The sequence below is a fragment of the Malurus melanocephalus genome, unplaced genomic scaffold (assembly GCF_030028575.1).
Source record: "Malurus melanocephalus ecotype Western Australia unplaced genomic scaffold, MMel_1.1 scaffold_452, whole genome shotgun sequence".
NCBI classification, from domain to species: Eukaryota; Metazoa; Chordata; class Aves; order Passeriformes; family Maluridae; genus Malurus; species Malurus melanocephalus.
This window is the reverse complement of record NW_026623684.1, coordinates 227,127-248,132: the sequence shown is the minus strand read 5'-3', so window position 1 is coordinate 248,132 and position 21,006 is coordinate 227,127. Positions and strand designations below refer to the sequence as shown.

The following is a 21,006-nucleotide window of genomic DNA, read 5'->3' as shown; positions in this document are numbered from 1 at the left end:
GAAGTGTCAGATGCACTGAAGTCTCACGTTATCACACATCCTGGTGTGCTTTGGAGACTTCTGATTGTTGATTTAATTGTTCTTTACCTGTACAGTTTGGCTGTGGGTTGCTCTAGGGATTCAGCATGGGGCTTCTAGTGTTTTCTAGGAATGAGCAATGCTGGGATCTGTCTGTTGCTCTGTAATTCCACTGAAATTCTCCCTCTCTCTCCTCCATCTACCAGGTCCTTATATCAGAAGGCCTAGGAAGGTATGCAAAGGACCCTAAATTTGTTTCGGCTACAAAACAYGAGATCGCTGACGCGTGTGACATGACTATTGACGAGATGGAGAGCGCAGCCAGTAACCTCCTCAATGGAAATATCAGCAGCGGGGCCAACGGGGATATGTTTCCAATTTTAAACAGACAAGATTACGAACTTCAAGATTTTGGTCCCGGCTACAGCGACGAAGAGCCGGAAACGGGACGATACGAGGAAGACTTAGCTGATGAAATGATATGCATTACGAGCTTATAGTATTTAGCAAGGAAAACGTTCTAATCACAGAAAAAGTGCCTCATAGTTTCAAGATGCTAGGCACTAGCTGGAGTGAATAACCAATCCGAGTTTGGTATGAGTGATGTCACACCTCAAGGAAGCCATAACTAATAAATTTATTATCTCCAGGTTGCCGAAATGTGATCGGAGCTGCAGTAGGTCGAGTGTCCTCCGACAGAACCTCCAGTTCCTCTGTAGGGATAAGGTTATTTTGAAACCAAGCAGATTGTGACAATCAAGTTTTTTGAGGGCTAGGGCAGGATTCTGAGGTGTAATATCTTGCCTGTCTTTCAACCTTGTGCTGCTGTCCTTCCAAGCAGAGCGGGATTTTGTCAGTGAAAATGTCTSGTGTAGGTCTGGCTGGGAATTGTGTGGGAAACAGCAGCACGAGATGAGTGATGACACCCGACAATGTCATTACCTCAGTGCTCAGAGCATATCAGCCACCCATTGCATATCCATCCTAACATTGTTTGCAAACTTGCCTCCCCATTTCTTTTCTTAACGCTCTTYTAAAATACAGTTTGGTCATGCTCTACCTGCTAGAGATCGTTGGAAAAAGAAGTTATATAAAGAATAATCCGTCATATGTAACATCAGTTTACATAGGAAAATATCATTCAGATGGTCTGTTTTATGACTATCACGTTAAGGGCAAAATATACTGGAATAATTGCATTCTTACTAATGCACTTGCAACCAGGTTACAGTAGAATTAGATAAGATAGTTTGCTAAAAATTATATAGTAGAAAATATTGTAAATTAATTGTAATATACAATGATTTGTATTTGTAAAGAGATGTTCTATATTTTGTAATTATTGTACCGTAATTGAACTGCAGCAATATTTATGGACCCTAATTATTGTAACTCTCCACAGAATTCTAGATAGAAGTATTTTTACTTGGAATATATAGATCTATAGCATAAATATTTAAATAGAGCCACCTCTCAGTGTAAATCTCTTTTTGGGATAAAGTGTCAAGTTTGAACTTGGCAACAGAACAGATTATTTTTTTTTTTTTGTAATAATTGAGTCAAAAGAATCTCTCTGCATAAGGGATGCACCATTGACTACTTACAGTCTTATATTTGGAAAGGTAAAAAAATTAATTTCAACTTCTTTTTTTCTTTCTTTCTTTTTTTTTTTTTTTTTTTTTTTTTTTTTGACTGAAAAGTAAGCTCTAATTTTATTTTTGTAATAACCACATGCAAAAAAACCCAAACCCCAAAAACCTCGGCAAGTTCATGCCAGGGTATTCCTGGCACAATTAGTTTTGACAAGATATAATACCTGCATACCCTAATTTGACCCAGGAAACATCTTGGGCAGAAAATACTTCACAGGTAAATGAAAATGCTTTACTTTCTCTGGTTGAAAAGAGAAGAAATATGATAATATTATTCTTCACAGAACCAAAAACCTTGATATAAAAAACATTTTATTGCCTCTACCTTTCTGTTGTTCTATGTGTATTCTTTCAAAGATTTATTTTTATGCAATCAAGAGAGGGCTTCGATATTGTTCACAATGCAGTAAAACCCTGAAATGTCTTTGAGGCTGAAATGACCTTGGAGGATAATTAAAACACTCTGAAAGCTACTGTYTATTTTGTTAGCACTGGATAACAATGACTTGTTCTAACAAGTTCTCTTATCAGGTTTTACCTGTAGTTCATATGCTAGATAGCAATCCAGTTCACATTTTTACAAATGTGATGTTTAAAACATGTCAATAAACATTTTGTACATAATGACAGTTTCCTATGAATAGCTTACAGACTTCCTCTGAAATCATTCTTATTTCAAATGCCAGGATAAGAACTTAAAGGTTTGTAAATTATTTCTTGACCTACATCATTTTGTATTAAAACAAATGCAAAATGTTCTTCAAAATAAAACTGTGTAATAATTTTATTATACTTGGGAGTCCTTTTACTAATGATTCTTCACCAAGAAACTCCAAAGCTCAAATTCACTTTGCARTGTTTGAAGAATGGGAGGGAATGTGTGGAATATGGTATCAGTCTACRGTATCAGATCATGAAGGTCTTTTATGGTTGCTATTAACCACAAAGAAATAAAACAATTAATATTCATGTGCAAAAGGGATTACTGCTTCCCTAGATACAGATCTATGGAAATGATTAGGACAATTTGACTAAAATATCCTAAATCATGTAAATAAATTTTCCATGCTGCCTTGGGAAGCTCTTGGGTAGGTTACCCAGCAAGAGTCACTTTGTTACAATTTCCCAGCTTACAGAAGCAAAGTCTTGGAGGCCGAAATGGAGATTTCTGGCCATGGGATCCTGTGAAACAACAGTGAGTTGTTTTCAAAGTTCTACCTGCTGTGGTAAACCCACTTCTGAAAATCAACTTCAGGGCAACTGAAGTAAAACTTTAAAAAAAAAAATTAAAATAATCTCAGTCTTGTATTTTGTCCAGCATAGACATTTGATAGCACGTCTGGTCTGGCAGACTGAGCAGAGTGAGGGTTTTTTTAATTAATGATTTCTCCAAGGAGACAGAAACCAATATGCTGACCTCACTGTATCTTGATGCTGTTTGTCCTTAACCTCTGATAGTCTGATGAGAGATTCTTTAAGGTAGGTAAACTATTTTATGAGAGAGCTATTTGCAAAAATAAACAGTGAAGGAAATTAAGTTACAAACCACGTTCTATGTAGTTATTTGTCTAGGGAAGAACATATATATGGATTCAAAGAACACCTGTTTGGYTTCACTGCAGAAATATGTAGTAATATAGACATAATTACATGGTAATTGACATCCTTAAAATACTACCAATCATAGTAATTACTCAGTACAAAAAAAACCTAGAAGTTCTCTCAACAATTAAAACATCATTTCCCAGACTCCAAATTTGTTTATATATGTATGTAATGAGAGAAAATACTAGTAAAGAATTAGGCACTGGTAAGTACTCTACAGTGGAGTAAATTCACTGAAAAAAATTAATCTATAAAATATTCTCATATTTGAGCTGTGTCTTTTTTTTGGGAGCTTGGATGACAGAAGAATTGAGACTAAAAATTATAATAGGGTAATAAGACATGGTTGTCTTCCCCCTCTTCATTTAAACTRTAATAGAAAAAGTATTTRATTACTTTTATCATTATTTAATGATATATACTTTATATTTTTATATTAACTCTTTAATATATTTATGCTTTTATTATTCCTCAAAATCTGTTTCTATGTTTATTTTATAGAAAATGCATATTYCAAGCCCACTTTTCCAGTGTTCATATAGCTGCCTAATTTGGTTACAGACCAATTGAAAGCTGACTCTTGGAAAGGATTTTAAGGTTGTGGTGTACAAAATTTTCCACAAATTAAATACACTGCAATTTTACAAATACTACTATTTTCTGCTGCTTTTAAAAGCACTTCTCATACTGAAGCAACTTGAATGGAAATGTGTGTACAAAAGAAATGTTTTTGGTCACTTCTCTTTCTTAATCCCATTGTGCCCATGCAGAGATTTCCAACTGCCTGGAGCATCTGCATTCCCATGGAAATGCTGGTGTTCTCACCCACAGTACCATTGCTTTCTTGCATCAAACAGCTCCTACAGTTAGCAGGTTTTGAACACACAGTATATCATCTGTATATTTATAGAATTTATATCTGGGTAGAATGGGGAATAATCACACTGTATTATTTTGGTAAATGGGTAAAATTCCGGAATTACAGCTGGTGTTCTGCAGTCCAATAAGGTGGAAAGGATGGTTAATTTTAGYTATGAGACTGCCAGTGCTCCACAGGGCATGTTGGAATATCCTGGACCTGTTCTAAGTACCCTTTGGCAGATTTGACTCTGCTGGAAGTCAGAACAATTTTTAACAGGAATTCAGTATCAGCAACCAGATACAGCACAGGAGAAACTAATGGTGAATTGATGTTACTTGAAGATTTCCCCAGGGCAACAAAACCCTTCAGCACTACATCAAAAGAATCTCACGAAGGAGCCTCAACATTCTACGACAGTGAGGCTGGAATAAATAAACCAGCTGCAGTTCACAGCCATGAAAATGTTTAAGTGTTTAGAAGGAGAGGAATCTGCRAGGTTTCTTTGGATGCTTCAAACTGCAAGAAAAGGTGATGTTGTTTCAGAAGAAATGCCCCGTTATCTGACTGCTCAGTGCAGCAATGTCTTCCTGAAATCAGACACATTTAGTGTGGCATGGGTACCTAACTTTTCTATTTACTCATCTTTTTGGAGCTTGACATAGCAGCAGAGGAGAGGTCTGTGCGTGTTCAGGGGTGAGTTATGTAAGCCTGTGGCTAGTTTATCCTCTGCAGTTGCATAATAACAATTYCCATCTTGCATGCCTAGGGTGGAAACCCATGCTGTAAATCTGCAAATGCAGGAATTTCACCATCTCATCTTGCCAAATTGCTCCCCTTCTCAGCTGCACAGGACTGTGGTAAGTCTCACCCRTATATATTACTCAGAGTACCCTAATTGTATTCCAAATGACATTACAACTTACTGAATACCTTTAAAGAAAATTCTCACAAACATATGTGCTGGATAAAAATTATTTGCCATTAAGAAATACAGAATATACAGTCCATGCTTCTCTCAAACAGCTGCACCAGAGAAATTGAGTCTCCTTAACTCATCAATCACCTCTGACTTGAAATGTTTCTGTTCTTCCCCTCATTTCAAAAGAATGAATCACATGCATAGAAAGGGTTTACCTGTCTCCTTTTGGAGCAGAGTTCACTGCTCTCATATTCCATCTTCAGTGTTTGTCTCCATGCAGCTGCTCCAATGAAGCGAGTCCTTTCCCCCAGCAGGGTTTCCAGTCAGTGCCTGGCACTGAGCAGCACCAGGTACAAATATCTGCCTGAAACATCTGCAGTTGGCCCTCCAGCCAACATCTGAGTCAGCAAGGTTTCCTACAGTCTGTTAAAATGGTGTCAAATTCCATTTGTTTTTTTTCTGAAAAAGAGTTTATTCTGTTTGCCACAAGTCCTCAGAAATCTTAGTCTACAGAAGCTTTTACTTTGTGATCTGACAGCTGATTAGTCAGAAATTATTTCGGAATACTTAATAATGCAAAATAATCAATGGATTCAATTTCATTTARTGAGTGCAGTTTCTTTAGTTTAGTTTTTTAAAAAAATCAGTCAGTACCTGAAAGTTAGTTTGACACAGAAAAYAKCCATGAAAGCTCAAGTATCTTAACKTATACATCTGAAGATAATAAAGCAAAGATTTAGGTCCTAACTAAAATATAGCATTGGTTCACTGAATTAGCTATTTATCTTCTAATTGAGAAAGATCTCATATCATCACTATCTGAACTTCTATAGTTATTTTGGGTAACATTTCATTTTAAATATGGTTTGGCTGTAWTTTTTCTAAATAGAATTGGAGTGATAACAAGGCACCATTCAGAATATTTGCTGAGAAATGTCTTTTGCGAACAATCATCTCAGCAAAGACCAATAACTTTAAGGATGTTACAGGAAGYGCAGATCTCTTACTGCCAGAGTGGTACAACTAAATCAGCTTAAATTGTGAGCAGAATTCTACTAAGTTCCTTGTTGAAAAGCCAAAATAAAAAAMCCAACCAAAATAAAACAAAGAGAAATTCCAGTTTTCCAGTAGATTTTTATAAATATCAACTCCAGTTCTGCATTTTTTTTTTAGAAAAATAATTTTCTGATAAATACACWGTGTGTTTTCTCCCTGAATACCATACAGTTAGAGACTGCTGAGTTTAGTGAAATCTAACTTTGAATGAGGATTTGTAAACTGTGCATTCCTGCCACAAAAATCACATTTGACAGATTGTGAGCACATGCAGCTTCCTCCACTTCCCAGGAATTCTGATACAAACTAATTCAGCTCATGATTATGAAATTGCCTCAGTGCTTACATTTGCTTGACCATTCTTTGCAGGATGTGGTGATCACTCATGAGCTGTTATCTTGGGTAACATTCTCAGAGCAGTTAAAATTCCTCCAMTAAAAAGGGATACCATAACCATTTTCAAAACAGCAGACGTTAATCTCTTCCATTCCTCATGCAATTGCACAATATTTCTGGCRTGTGTGCACAACCTTCTTGTCATTTAGAAACAGCTTCTCTTCAACAGGAAATTTGAATTTACCATGAAAGGTCATATTTAACTAAATTTGTGGCCCTTGKAGTGTCCTGCACAGGGTCAGGAGTYGGACTCAGTGATCCTGATTGGTCCCTTCTAACTCAACTTATTCTATGATTCTAAAAAAAAGGAAATTAAGGCAGCTGATTAAAAAAGTAGGTAGTCAAATACAAAAAATGATTCAAATTAATGGTTATTTTATAGGATATGTTATTTTGCATGATATTTGTCATGTTGTCATGTTCAGTATGAGATACCAACATGCTGATGAAAGCCTAAATAGCAAATGATATGAAAGGATGAGAATATTTGTTTATCTTTGTGTTTCCAAGGTCTTGGGCTTATAGACAGGAACATTTTTSTCCCGAAGTGATGGGAGGCCCTTAATGATATCTGCAGCTTTCTCTGCTATCATGATGGTTGGGGCATTCAGATTTCCAGTGACAACACTGGGCATTATTGAAGCATCAACTACTCTCAAGTTTTCAACACCAATTACTTTAGTTTGGGGATCAACCACGGCYGTGCTGTCTGAAGGCTGACCCATTTTACAGGTGCAGGAAGGATGGTAAGCACTATCAGCCTTCTGCCTTATGAAAGCATCTATTTCTTTGTCAGACTGAACATGATTTCCTGGCTGAATTTCAGGCCCACGAAATTGTTCAAAAGCTTTCTGAGCAAAGATCTCTCTGGTCAGCTTGACACACTGGCGGAATTCCCAAATATCTCGTTCTGTATAGAGAGAATAAGAAAATTGTTAAATACACCTTTAATTTGCCAAAACATACAGAATGCAAAACAGGAAAACAGTAGCATTGAAGAAAAAAAGGCTGTAAGGAAAGCCTCTCACTTCTTGCTGAAAGTCGTAATAAAGCAGAATATTTTTCAAAGTCACAGATATTTACATTCACTGTGAACAGAACTGTGACTTGTATTGCACAATCCCAAAAGGGAAGAGGTGAACTATGAGAGATTGCACTTTATCTTGCTGTACCCACTGTCTGTGAAAAGGAAAATAGACTCAGCACAAAGAAGCAAAAGAGATTCATTCCTTCACAAGCAGAAGTGGTGAGGAAAYGAACAGCAAGACTCAGCAGATACTGGGATTTCTGACTTCAACCCCAACAGGGAATTCTTTCTTTGTGCAGTGCTTTGCACAATCTCCTCTTTTTGTACTAGTTGATTTTATAAATGAGAAGTAAGTAAYGATGTGCCAGTCAGCACTTCTGAACTGGTGTTGAGTAGGAACAAAAATCTGCCATTGAAACAGGTGGGAAATAGTTGACATGAGAGCAAGGAGAGGATGCATTTACCTGTGGACAGGTAGTTTGGCTCGATGATGGGGTGTTCATTTGGGTCTGTGCTCTTCAGCTTCACCCAGCCCACGCTTGTGCTCCTCATGGGACCCACATGCACCTGCAATACCCACGCTGTGCTCATGAAACAATCCCACCAGATGTACTGCCAAACTTAGAATATTTTGGTTTTTCAATTTAGACAGACTTTATAAATTCAGCCAATGTAAACATTAAATATATAGTGGAAAATAGTGGTGGATAGTGGAAATTACCACTGAACATTTTTCCATGTTATATAATTGGTTTTGTAAATATGAAATTGCATTGCAGGGAGGAAATAAACCTGTCACATCAACTCACAGCTGCTCTTTTAATTTAAAATACAACCATTCCAATTTAGTGGTAGCAGAATGTTCTAATACAATCACGGCAGCTGCACCAAATTATTATCACCTCTGAAGAAAYGGGATTAGCAAGAAGAAACATGTATATTCAGCAGCAGTTCCCCAGAATTAGCACAATTTTGGATCAAGATGGTAGTCTGAAATGGGGCTTGGATTTGTGCCAGTGAATGAGTGATTTTATACATTTTCACTTTAACCTTTGTCTGAACTGCAGTSGAACAAGGAACACCTGGTTTTAGTTCTGAATAGCACCTGGCACTGTGGTATCCYAACCCTCAGCACCAGGGCACTTCAGTAGATTGATTCAATACTTGCCTACTTTCCCAGAGATAAAAACTAACAAATTTGGTGGCAATATCCAATAACAAACATGTGGCTTTTCTCCARTGTAGGAGGTTAAGCCATCTCTTTCATATCATACTGAACAAACTATTTTTCACTGTATAGCCAAATTATCACCATTTGTAATGGAGCATCATCCTCCTTGCTAATGGGTATAAAACATTACTGAGCACACTCTTCTCACCTGGTAAGCTTCCACGGCAGAAGCAACACGACCGTGATCAATCACCTGAGAAGGAAGGAAGTGGAACTGAATGTCAGGGTGAGGAACCCCTGGCTCACTTCGGATAAAACCACCAGATTCTAAGTGGGCAGTGGCTCCATCGCCTGGAGACAGTAAAGGAGAGAGAAGATGCCATTAAAAGACTTCAGAAGAGCAACAGATCCATTTCTTTTTAACCCTTAGTTACACTACTGTGACTAATTCATTTGCACAGCATCGATTGCAAGGAACACAAATCCTTTATGAATGCCTTGTAATTTAAGCAAARTGCATCACTTCCGGCAGCTTTTTAATTTCTAGATAAATGTAAATATGCATAACTTTGGAAATCCCTCTGATTTGAGWGCAGGATGTTGCAGTTATCTCACTGTGACTGGCAGGCCAAGGATCTGACCCCRGAAGATTTCAGAACTCAGAATCCTAACGGGAGCAGAGGGACATCCTGATATTCCAGCCCTGCACGCTCCATGACTGCACTCCATTTATCCCATCACTCCCATGGAACAGGCAGAGCCACCCACAGTGCCTGCCCTGAAGGGGAAGATGAAAAGACTGCAATGTGTCTTATTTTAATTTCTRTTAAAAACTGCAAGTTAGCCCTCAATATTTACCTGCATGGTAGAAAGACACATACTTCCAGAATAAAATGACAAATAATAACATGATTCAGCAAGTGGTGTAGAGCTCAACTTTGGCCAAACTATTTTGCTGGCATCAAGGATTATATTTACAGATTCTTTTAAAGGTACAGATTATGGCTGAGTTACTGTAAAATGCATGTGTCATTTCAAGGAAAGTCAATTTGGAATTACTTGCAGGCCTAAAGGATTCTGATCAGAGCAAAAAACAAACTCTTTTGAGACAATTATTCAGAAAACTTAATTTAGTTCAACAATATGTTTTTATTTACATCACATTGGTTTAAAATAGAACATTTTCTCCTTTTTTTTGCAATAGCTTTTCTGAGTAGCACTGATTTTTGAATGTAGGATTTTTCTTCACATGAGATATAATAATGTTAAGTGGTGTATAATAACCTCCCTCATTACCTAAGTTATAAAATAGTCTGATTTAGAAGAAAATAAATAGTTCAAGTCCATTTGCAAGTTACAGTTGTTTCCTAGAGCATGAAAAAGRTTATATATCAAGGCTCCCAGACTATAAAATTCATGGATAAAAGGCTTTAATAATCTATAAATTATAATAATCTTAAATAAAATTATAATAATCTTGAATAAAATAATCTTAAGCAATCAGTGGTAGAATGTCTGCATGCTTTACTTCATACCTGTGAATTTCCAAAGCCATTCGAGCCCAATCCTCACCATGTTAAATGGCTTTTGTGCACTGTACAGAGTGATGGGCTTGGTGCACTTTTGCTGGACATACACTTCTAAATGATCYTGAAGRTTCTGTCCTACTCCTGCAGGGGGTWGGAAGGAGGGGAGGGAGAAGAAAGTGGGAGGGAAAAAAAAAGTTATTTCACRCAGATTACCCACCATATTTCTAGGAGAGAACAGCTTCAGTGGGAACTGAACCAACCCTCCGTGGGGCAGCGATGACTCAGATCAGTGCTGTGAGTCACAGCAGCCTTTTGCTCATGTCAGAATRAGGCTTTACAGAAACATAGCATAGCTGGAATCAAAATAGCAAGTTAAATGGCAGATATATCACTTGCTCTAAAATTGCCAGATATGGCTTCTAAATACTGTGCTAACTTTTTTAGCTTTAAGGAAAAGTTCATGTTATTTCTTCTATATTTGAAAATTTATGACAGTGGGAGTTTATACAATCTGTTGTGGATCAAAACTAACTCAAAACTCTTAGTGGCAAGTGTGCTGCTTAACTATAAAAATATGCCTTCAGAAAGGCATTTTTCACTGTCAAATGTACTGAAGAAAGTGTAGGAGTTTGTTGCTCAGTTCTAAAATCAATGCATGTTTCCACTGATTTGTATAAAATCAATGCATCTTTCCACTGATTTGTAGCAAACATRTTTCCACGTGTGTTTCAGTCTACAYAACTTGACATAAAGACAACTCAATTTCAYGATTCATTTAATTTAATGGTCGTTCAGCTGCATCCATAGGAAGATGACAGGTTACAAGAAAGAAAAAAAATTACCGGGAAGGTGGCAAACAACAGGRATCCCCAGTTTTTTTAGATCATCTGCATTTCCAATTCCAGACAACATAAGCAGCTGGGGAGAATTTATGGCACCTCCACTTAAAATAACTTCCTTATCGGCAAAAACCTAAAAGGAAATGAGCACAAAAGCCCTAGGATTATTAAGTCTGAGCCGAATRCAAGCAATATCAACAGCTTCTGTTTGGATATGCTGTTCTGATCCAGATTAGACGCCCTTCTCTCATATTTTTCTCATTTAAACATATTCCCGCCTTGCCAGAATTTTCCGCAGAGAGAAATAATCAAGCTTTTACTTTGATCATTCCTGTATTTATTCCCCTCTTTATAATCCATTYAAACTGTATGGCACAGAAACATCCAGCCCAGCCAGTACCACGGCTGCAAATAAACTCCTGTCCCACTCGCCAGGGGAACAGTGACGCCTGTGACAGCTGGATCAGGCAGCAAACCTTCTCTGCCATTTTCTATAACCCTTTATAAATTAAAACTCAAACTCCTAAGRAAGATTTTGAATTCACAGACATGGCAGCTCAAAAATTTCTAACCACTGGAAACTCCAAAATTGAGTTTAATTCAACTGAGACTAAAATTGGTTTCTTAGCTCATGGTAGTCCCCCACTCACTGAAGCTCTACTGATAGAACTGACTGCAGGCATAGACTGAATTCAGTTTTGCTCACAGACTATCCATCAAATGTAATCCTGTCCTATTTAAATGACACCTCAGCTATACAGAATGATGGCAAATGCTATTGTTGCTACAGCAACATCAAAGTGTAATAATAAAAGAAGTATTTTCACACTATTTATCTCATATTGCTGACAGATGGCCAGTGCTGTATTTTTTGTTATTGCTTTGCTCTGGGCAATCATTAATGTGTTAAGACTGAAACAGAGCATATYAGTGCCTATTGAATCAGAACTTAATCCTGTGTCTTGCATATTATATAAACTTATTTGACTTTTTTACACTTTCCATGGTACACACAGAGSTGTTTAAACCAGTTTGTTCAGAGTAGCATTCAAATGATGCTTGTTCAGTCTGAACTCACTGCAAAGCCAGCACTGCACTTATTCCTAGCCCACACTGAGTCTTTCATAACGCCACAGCTAACACACTAAGAGGAAAAAGTGACTTTGATATTTTTGTAGCTGTTAGTCTGTAATGCATTAAAACATTTCCATCTTTTAAAATATGCTGTTCAGTCTGATTCTGACCTTAAAAACTCCAGGACTGTTCAGTCTACCTTCCCTACTTTTGTCAGAGGACTTACTGGAGTCCTGCAACATCTCTAGATCTTCAGTGTCAGACAAATAACAAGTCACTGGCTGGTAAATAGGTTTTGAATAATTTTTGTATCTGGTTTTGGTGATCTTTTGGCTGTTCTGATAACTGACATAAAAGAGATTCTATCTAAAATAGACTGTAAAAAAAAAGAGCACTTTAATGTAGTCAAGTGCTTCACCTTGATGTTCATAATACAATAAAATTATTAGCTCTTCCATCCCAACAGGTATAAAATTCCCAGAAAGTAAAAACAGACAAATCCTGCAGTTTTGATGCTGGGGGTGGGGGAAAAGGAGGAGAAATACTTTGGAGGTATATATACTTTGTACAATAAGCCATAAATATATATCATTCACTATGCAGAATTCATATATATATATTAAAATATAGCAATAACATTTCAATTAAAGCATTTTGCAATTAAATGGTCCAGTATTCATAAAGTCTTTGATCAGGTGTAATTAGCTTTTCAAGACTTTCTTCAACAAAATTTATCTTGATAACGGCACAAGCACAGCAATTAGAGATACTGTTTCCACAGAAATTTAATAGCTTATGAAATCAATTAAGTGKTCTGCAACTTTTATCTTATATTGTTAAAATGATTATCATTTGCAATCCATTTAGAAAGCAGCAGATTTGTTCTGTGCCTTAGAAAATGAAAGAAGAGTTTATTTRTACAGCATTTTAACTTTTAACAGGTGCTCAGTCACAGAACACTTATCTGCTGAGTTACTGAACTCAAATGATCACAATTTGTACTCTCTAGGATATTATTATTACACTTACAAATTGTTTTATAATTGCTTGTGACTAAATATCTTAGGTTATGAGCACACAAGCCCCTTTTAGGAAATACCCTAGTGACAGACTAATCCATAATCAGCGGTTAAGGGAAGTGAGGATGGTTCAGGTCTTACAGAAGTCACTGGATTGAAAGAGGTGTGAAATGAATCAATTTTCCACAGAGTTTTGTAAGAACAATTCAAGCTTCCTTCCACACATTTTCAGTGGAAGTTGGAATGAAACTGAAAAATATTCAGTCCCCAGCCAACCACAAGGCAAGATTCATCAAGCATCCCTTGAGCCATTCAGATTTCATAATCCAGTTTTTCCAGATCTATCTCCCTATGCCAGACCAGCATTTTCAGAATTGTTTTTCAGGAACATCACCCCTGCAGCACACTGGTCATTGTGCTGGGACAGAGTTACAGCACAGGCTCCAGTCACCTTACACAACACCCCCTGTMACATCAGGTGATGGCTTCCCCTCACTCCTGGGAGATGGAAATTTGATGGTGAGGTTAATCTCTAAATCAATACAACTGAAATATCATCTACTGTAAAATAACTGGCAAGAGATCATATACTGAAAGAAACAACATAACCCCTAAAAAAAAAAAGACATTTTGCATAGTAAAGTGCCATTTTTRATAGAGGTTTGTTTTGCAAAATGATAATTTTGTTTTGATTCATACCTTTCACACTAGAAATTGAAAATCTCTTACCTTTTTCCTTTGCCCATTTTTCACATACTCAACACCAATGCATTTTGTTCCTTGAAACAAGATTTTTGTTACAAGTGTCTTCTCTGCAACTGATAAATTTGGGCGTGATATGGCTGGGCGAAGATAAGCACTAGCTGTGCTCCATCTCTGACCTACAATGTATATTTACATTAAACATCAAAACAGTCATTCTCAGTACTCTTCAGACTTTGGCTAATACCCATCAGGATGTTTACAGAGAATAAAATCTTCACAGAGTTTACAGTGCTCAAAACAAATATGACTTGATGTAAAGATTTTATTTTAACAAATTTCAGAATGACATCRTTTAACTGTGAATCAGGACTTGCCTGCTGATGCGACTTGCAATGAAATTGAAATACACATTGAAATGTGTATTTAATGAACGAAATAGACATTGAAATATGTGTTTAATGAATGAAATACACATAGAAATACACATTGAAACGTGTATTTAATGAATGAAATACACATTGAAATGTGTGTTTAATGAATGAAACACATATAGAAATACACATTGAAATGTGTATTTAATGAACGAAATACACATTGAATTATACATTGAAATGTATATTTAATGACAGAAATACACCAATAGCAAGCTGCTGTGAAATGAATAGGGTACAAATATAGAGTGCCACTGTACTCTAATATTATGTACTAGTCCTCACAGTAACCTAAACATTCACATGGCATTCAGTGCAGGTTATATGTCCATAATCCAAAATGGTTTCTGGATCAGACATAGAAATGACYTAAGAACCCCTTTATGATTTACCTCGGTGTATGGTCATGTCCATCCAGCCRAAGCCCTCCTGCTGGTAGCCATTCATGTCATCCGTGAAGGGGTACCCGGCTTGCTGAGCTGCCTCCAGGAACGCTTGATGAAGAGGATGGTTTGTTTTCCCCCTGGACACGTRCAAGGGGCCATTCCCACCTCGGTACTGATCCGGCCCCAGTTCGTGCGTCTGTGCCTTCTTGAAATAGGGCAGGCAGTGCTCGTAGTCCCAGCCCAGAGCCCCTTCCCTGCTCCAGCGGTTGTAATCCTCGGCGTGCCCGCGGATGTAAACCATGGCATTGAGCGAGGAGGAGCCGCCCCACACCCGGCCCCGGGGCCAGTACATCACCCGCCTGTCCATGTGCCTCTGGGCTGTGGTGTGGTAGTACCAGTTGTATTTCTCGTCACACAGGTTGTACGTTAGCGCTGCGGGCATGTGGATCTTCCACATCAGCCTTTTACTGCCCAGGACGGTGTCTTTAGGGCCGGCTTCCAAAAGGAGCGCGGTACTCTGAGGGTCCTCTGTCAGCCTGTTGGCCARCACACAGCCTGCTGATCCAGCTCCAACAATGATGTAATTGTAGGAGTTTGCCTTTTCAGAACTCAGTTGGGATGATGCACGTGAAATTTTGAGTTGCTGCTCATTGATTYGTAATATGTTCTTCAGTGTGTGTGTTTTAAACAGGCTTCCTGCTACTTTACACATCACAGGACTGTGACATTTAACTCCTTTCATTAAATATGACATCTTTACTGCTAGTGTCACTCTGGCACAATTTCTAGCAAAAATCCAGTGGTTTACCCTAGAAAAAACCCCAAAGATACTAATTAAGGTGCAAGCATTACTACCTCTAAAATGTCAGTCATTTTCAAGTGACACTGGTCTACTTTATCTATTTCCACTACCCAAAAATTTAACAATGCCAATAAACCAAWAAACATTTACAATCTTATTATTATTTTAATGCAGCAAAGAGTGTGTTATCWTATAGTATATGTAGTCTGATTTTGATTTGCTTCTGGTTCCTGAGATAGACATATGATGAACATTTTCAAGTATTTGCCAAACCCATAAGGGGTGGAAGCTTTTGAATACCCACCTCCAATAGACAGGAATTTTAAAAAAACAAAAGTTTCAAAAACTTCTCTGTAGGTTTGTGACAGACAGTGATATCACACAGGCAATTCACAATGGAAATGATGAGTATGCTCACTGCACATTCTGCCAGACAATGTCTCCACAGAACAAATGTGTAACAAATTCACTCCCAGCTGTCACTAAGGTGAAAACTGCTGGATTTGGAGGCTCATCTGCTAACACAGGGAAAGGCAAAATCTGTTCATCTGTGCCTTTCTGCCTTGCTACTAAATCTAGATCTTGCAGAAGTACTCTGAGTACAGTTACAATGTGACACCACCACCAGATCCTTAGGCTGACTATGAAAGGCAAGGTTTTAACATTCAGGAGCCTGTGAGCCTCAGAAGTACCACAGGTTTAGCTCTTTGTTGCCCTAGTTTGGGTACAGGGACTCCATGCCAGATTTGCACAGYCTGTGTGTCACAGGTGCTGATGCTGCTGGCCAGCCTGAAGGGTTTCTCCTGCTCTCTCCCCTTGAAACCATTCCTTTTGGTACAAATTAGTGAAAAGAGTGTCCTTGGGTGGTGAATGGCATTTCTCCCTGGCCCTTGGGTTCTGTCTAAGCTGTTGCTATGGATTCTAGAGGCAGCAATTTATCCAGAGCCCATTACACTTATCTGTCTCAGCACTGCCYAGCTGAAAGAGATAAGCAAGACTTCCCTGAAACACACTGAATACTCTGTAACAAAWTTAGGTGTAAATTGCTGCTAAATGTTAAAAATCTTCCATGTACAATTATAGTTTATATAATTTTATGTATAATCTCATTTGCAAAAGCATGTTCTCTTGGGGATCAGATGAGAAAAAGCGTAACTCTCACTTTTCTTAGGAAAAGTTGTAATAAACTTGTTTGGGGCTGTAAAACCCCATAACTTCTGAGTGAACAACCAGCCATGGAGAACAATTTGTTCTGTAAAGAAAAAAAAAAATATGTTGGGGACATGTCTGAGCCTAAAGTTCACACAGCTGACTCTCCTCACGTGGCTAATTCAAAATTGTTCCCAGCTGAATGTAGGGACTGACAGGATTTTGGGTTTTTTTGTGCAGGTGGAAACTATTAAAGGATTCTTTCTTGAAGAAGGTTTATCAGCTTCTTGTGATGGAGAAGAGGAGGGTGTAAAGGTAGAGATTTTTATTTTTACTTTTTTAGTTGTGATGAAGAGGGTTACTGTTCTGCAGTAYTTGTGTTTAACCTGCAGAACTGGTGGGCCACAGGACTTTGTTGATTCAGGAGCAGCAGATTGKTGATGGGGTTGGTAGATTATGAGCTTGGGCATTGATAATCTGGGAAATTCACTATGTCCCAATAGGGAACTATAGTTTTATGGACAGTTCTTTTAAATGTTGTACTGGCTATGTCAAAAGGAAATGGGTAGAGAGAGGGAGGTTTATACAGTGGGGTTCTATTGGGATGCTCTGTACTCATTACCAACAAAAATTATCTTTTGRGGCTTACTGGATGTCCCTGTATGTCTTTATCTGGGTTCCCCTATATCATGACCTCCTTATGAACATGTTCTTCAGGAGTCTGTGAGAAATGCATATGGCAGCAACATAAACCACATTCCCTGTATTGCAGCAGAGCTTCATGGAGCTTGCTTTTCAAAAGTTTGTATTTACCAAAGTTGCTGTTTAGCAGGGCCTACAGCAGGGGRGCCTTACAAGACTGAGGAGAGCAGAAGCACCCCAGCAGGAAAACTCTGTTGTTCAGATGCAATAACACAGCTAATCGCACAGTGGTTAGAAGTGAGCAGTGCAATTCTGAAACCGGGTGTTTGGGGCTCCTTGAGTCATTGTAACACATTTCTGAGTACAGTATCAGGCTGATACAATCCAGGGGTAGCTATTATTGTAACTCCACCCATGTTGATCTGGGGTCATGGAAAAGAGGCTTCTGCAGGGACCCAAGACAGGGCACCCAGGGGCTGGGCTAGCAGGCTGAGCTGACAACTGAGAAAGCTAAACTTAATATTCCCTTTAAGTAACTGAAGTAGTATATTTTAAACCTTCTCCACCTCATGTTTTTCAAATTTAGAAGTGATTTCATGGTTTTCTTTACTTGCTGTTGTTTTACTTCAAATGGAATGGGACTGGCAGAGCAACATTTGAGAGAATTTTTGTCTTGCAAAGAGATTTGCAAGACAAAAGTCAGTCAGCAATGTCCTGGCCATAACATTCAAGTGACTTTGACAGTAGTGTGTAGATGATTCACAAATCATGGTGCTTTTAAGTGCAGAGGTCAAAAATCAAGTCATTCTGATATAAATCCAGCACATTCATTTTGSTTTAATTGATTGAAACACTAATTTCAGTGCACAATTCWTTTTRCCATATTAATTCACCTCCACTCTTYTCTTTGTGGTCCCWCTGCATGAGCATTGTCCTGCTCCAGTTCTTCTAAACTGATACTGAAACAAAAAGCAGAGGCCACTGTGCCTGAAACCCTAAAGCAGAATATCCTCTCTGGCAGGTGTAAAATGTGTCCCTCTCCCAGAGATGCCCACAGCATGGACAGCACATGCTGTATCAGAGCGACGGGGCTTTGTCAGGACATTAACCCTTCATGGCACTGCCAATCCTCTCAGGCCTGACTGTAAGGCACAGGAGGAACAGYTCCTCAGGTTAAAGCAGCTCTYGCTTTTTTGTTTGTTTGTTTTTCCCTGCTGCAGGCTGTGCAACACAGATAAATGTATCTGCTGTGGGAATGTTTTGGGCTAACTTTCCCTTCAGTCCTGCTCGGGAGAAAGTTCATTCACTTTCAGAAACTTTGTAGTAAGTTTCGTTTCCAGGGCTGAAAAAGTTCAAGCCGACTTACCTCGCCTCTTCCTCGTCTGTGCACAAGCGTGTCCGGCCGCCGTGAGCTCCSGGGGCTCCTGAACCGGAGCGGGGCCGGGGCCGCTCCCGAGCAGGCGGGAGATGGGTCTGTGCCGCTCCCCTCGGCAGGACGGGGCACCCACAGGCCGCGTCCGCGTCAGCCCGGGCCGGGGAGGCCGCTCGAGTGCGGGGCTGCCCCGACCCTCGGCAGCCACCGCCCAGCCCGCGGGCGGAGCGCGGGGTGGTCCCTGCGAGCGCTGGGGCGAGAGCGGGGAGAGCTCGGCGGGGAGGCAGGGCAGGAGGCGGCTGGGACTGCCCCCGGAATGCACCCTTTGGCCGCTGGGCAGGATGTGCCGGAGCGCCTTCGCGCCGTTTCGAAAGCGCCCGGAGGGGCAGCGGGCGAAGTCCTCAGCCTCGCCCATCCCGCCGGAGCCCCGGGCGGCTGCGCTGCCCGCCGCTCCCGCACCCCGCAGGGACGGGGCTGCGAGCTCCGTCAGGTCCCCCGGGATGGGGCTGCGAGCTCCGTCAGGTTCCCCGGGATGGGGCTGCCGGCTCTGTTGCGGAACTCCTGGGCGCGGGGCAAACCCAACCCCGCCCTGAGGTGACCTCCCCGCTCCTTCCAGGGAGCGCTCCAACTTTTTCACCACGCTCTTAGTGGGGTGGAAAAAAAAAAACGTTTCCCCCGCCTTGGCTGGGAGAACGCTTTCCAGTGGGAGCTGCAAGGTAGCTTGAGCTGAAAGCCCAGGCGGCCCCGCTCCGTGCCCCGTTCCGCCCCCGGCTCAGCCGCCCGTTCGCGGCCCTGACGGGAGGTGTCTCTGTGTGTATGAGCTCTGGGCGCAGGGCTCGAAGGCAGCCTGTGAAAGTTGAGCTGGAACTGCAGTTCAAGGCTGTAGTTGCGATCCTTACCTGTGCAGTAAGTGTTCCCAGAACGCCTCGGTTTGGAAGGGAGAGCAGCAAACGCGTCGTCCCGCCGGGCTTGTCTGTGCTGGTTAGTTGCCTCAGCAGTGACGACTTTCGGGTTTGGTTGTATCACTGATTGGTATGTGTTCAATCATAATTCTGAACACCATCCCATTGGGTAGCCAGAACTAATAATTCCACAATCTAACTCACGTAACTTACTTCTCTATTGGCTTTGTCCTCTGAATATCTGTACTATCCTAATGTAGTGCCAGCTCATTGTAGACTGAACTGCATTAAAATGTGGTGGTGGTGTCATAAAATTCCTTGAGAAATGGCCAGGGATTGGTATTGTGTGAAGAGTCAGTGGCACTCCTGGAGGATGAACCCAGGAGTTTTGTTTTCCCTTTCAGAATGCTCATGGTAGAACAAAGCTGATACAATGGAGTCAAACCAAGATAATTGTGGGATCTTGTACTTCTCCCTGACATCATCTAAGGACAATGGTCTCTTCTGCAGTATCTTTGATATTGTAAATGCTGGTTTTTCTTTCCAATTCCTTCCTTATCACTCTTCTCAGAATGCATGGAATGAGTAATAATTTTCTAGCTTAATTATTTGTTAATGTTTTTGTCCTTAATCAGATAAGAAGATAATGGACAGCCTGGGGGTGGTTGGTTTTTCACACTCAAGCACCACACTCCAAACTTCTGAATAATTATTCTTTAACGGAAAACAGTAATTGTTCCCTGTGGAACTATGAGTAAATGTGTACTTGATATAAGTGGTCTTTGCGGTGATTAAGACTACTTGAAACAAAACTGATGTGTGTTTGCAGTGTTGATGTAATTTTGTACACCTTCAATGCTGTTATTCAGAAAGCAAACAAAGTCTGTATAAAAGTATTAACTATATATATAATATATATATAACTATATATAAGAGTACAGAAGTTTCATGAAGTAACAGTAATTTTCAACAGTTAAGTAAGGGTAGATGTAGAACACAAAATTCCAATTATGTTCATTGTTTTGAATGTGAAAAGATGGAGTTTTGCACTACACTGTAAGAGCTTCTGCAGGTGTCCAGTATTTCATGGGTTTCCTGACCAGAAATTGTGGATGATACCTTAACCCTCTGTTATCAACTGCATAATACACATAGTCTCTAAGAAGAAATGTTGAGAATTCTGTGCGGTGAATTTGCTGGTTTTTAATACATGGATCCCTGAATATCATTCTCGAGTCAGTATTCACTGCAAACCAAACTGAAAGTACTCATGGTTTTCTGTTGCATTATTTAGCAGGTATATTCAACAGACTTCCCCTGAATGTTTGCAAAAACCTGTGAAAAAGAAATGTTTTGTTTATACAGATATTTTAACGTTAAAATGCAGATGATTTTGCTCTTAGGTAGCTTTATGTATATTGGCCTTGGCACATTTTGCCTTTCACCTTCC

At 39.6% G+C, this 21,006-nt stretch overlaps 2 protein-coding genes across 3 annotated transcripts in view; one reads left to right on the top strand and one right to left on the bottom strand.

The window, feature by feature from the left end:
• The window catches only part of LOC130581970 (voltage-dependent L-type calcium channel subunit alpha-1D), a 49,990-nt gene extending 48,360 nt beyond the window's left edge, over positions 1-1,630 (top strand). The window contains exon 24 of the mRNA XM_057380401.1: positions 225-1,630. Within this exon, the coding sequence (XP_057236384.1) occupies positions 225-518 (294 nt within the window). The 3' untranslated portion in view covers positions 519-1,630. The remainder of the gene's footprint in view (positions 1-224) is intronic.
• Positions 1,631-4,125: 2,495 nt separating this feature from the next.
• On the bottom strand, positions 4,126-19,624 carry CHDH (choline dehydrogenase). 2 transcript variants are annotated; one of them, XM_057380408.1, is made up of 8 exons: positions 19,554-19,624; positions 14,696-15,498; positions 13,897-14,048; positions 11,078-11,207; positions 10,242-10,376; positions 8,915-9,057; positions 8,000-8,102; positions 4,126-7,418 (listed from the first exon to the last, which is right to left on the bottom strand). In XM_057380408.1, exons 2-8 carry the CDS (start codon positions 15,441-15,443, stop codon positions 7,000-7,002), a joined length of 1,830 nt encoding a protein of 609 aa, XP_057236391.1. In that variant the 5' UTR covers positions 15,444-15,498; positions 19,554-19,624; the 3' UTR covers positions 4,126-6,999. The 2 variants fall into 2 exon arrangements, with proteins under 2 accessions (XP_057236391.1, XP_057236390.1); XM_057380407.1 differs by lacking the exon at positions 19,554-19,624 and adding an exon at positions 18,649-18,943.
• Between the last annotated feature and the right edge of the window lie 1,382 nt (positions 19,625-21,006).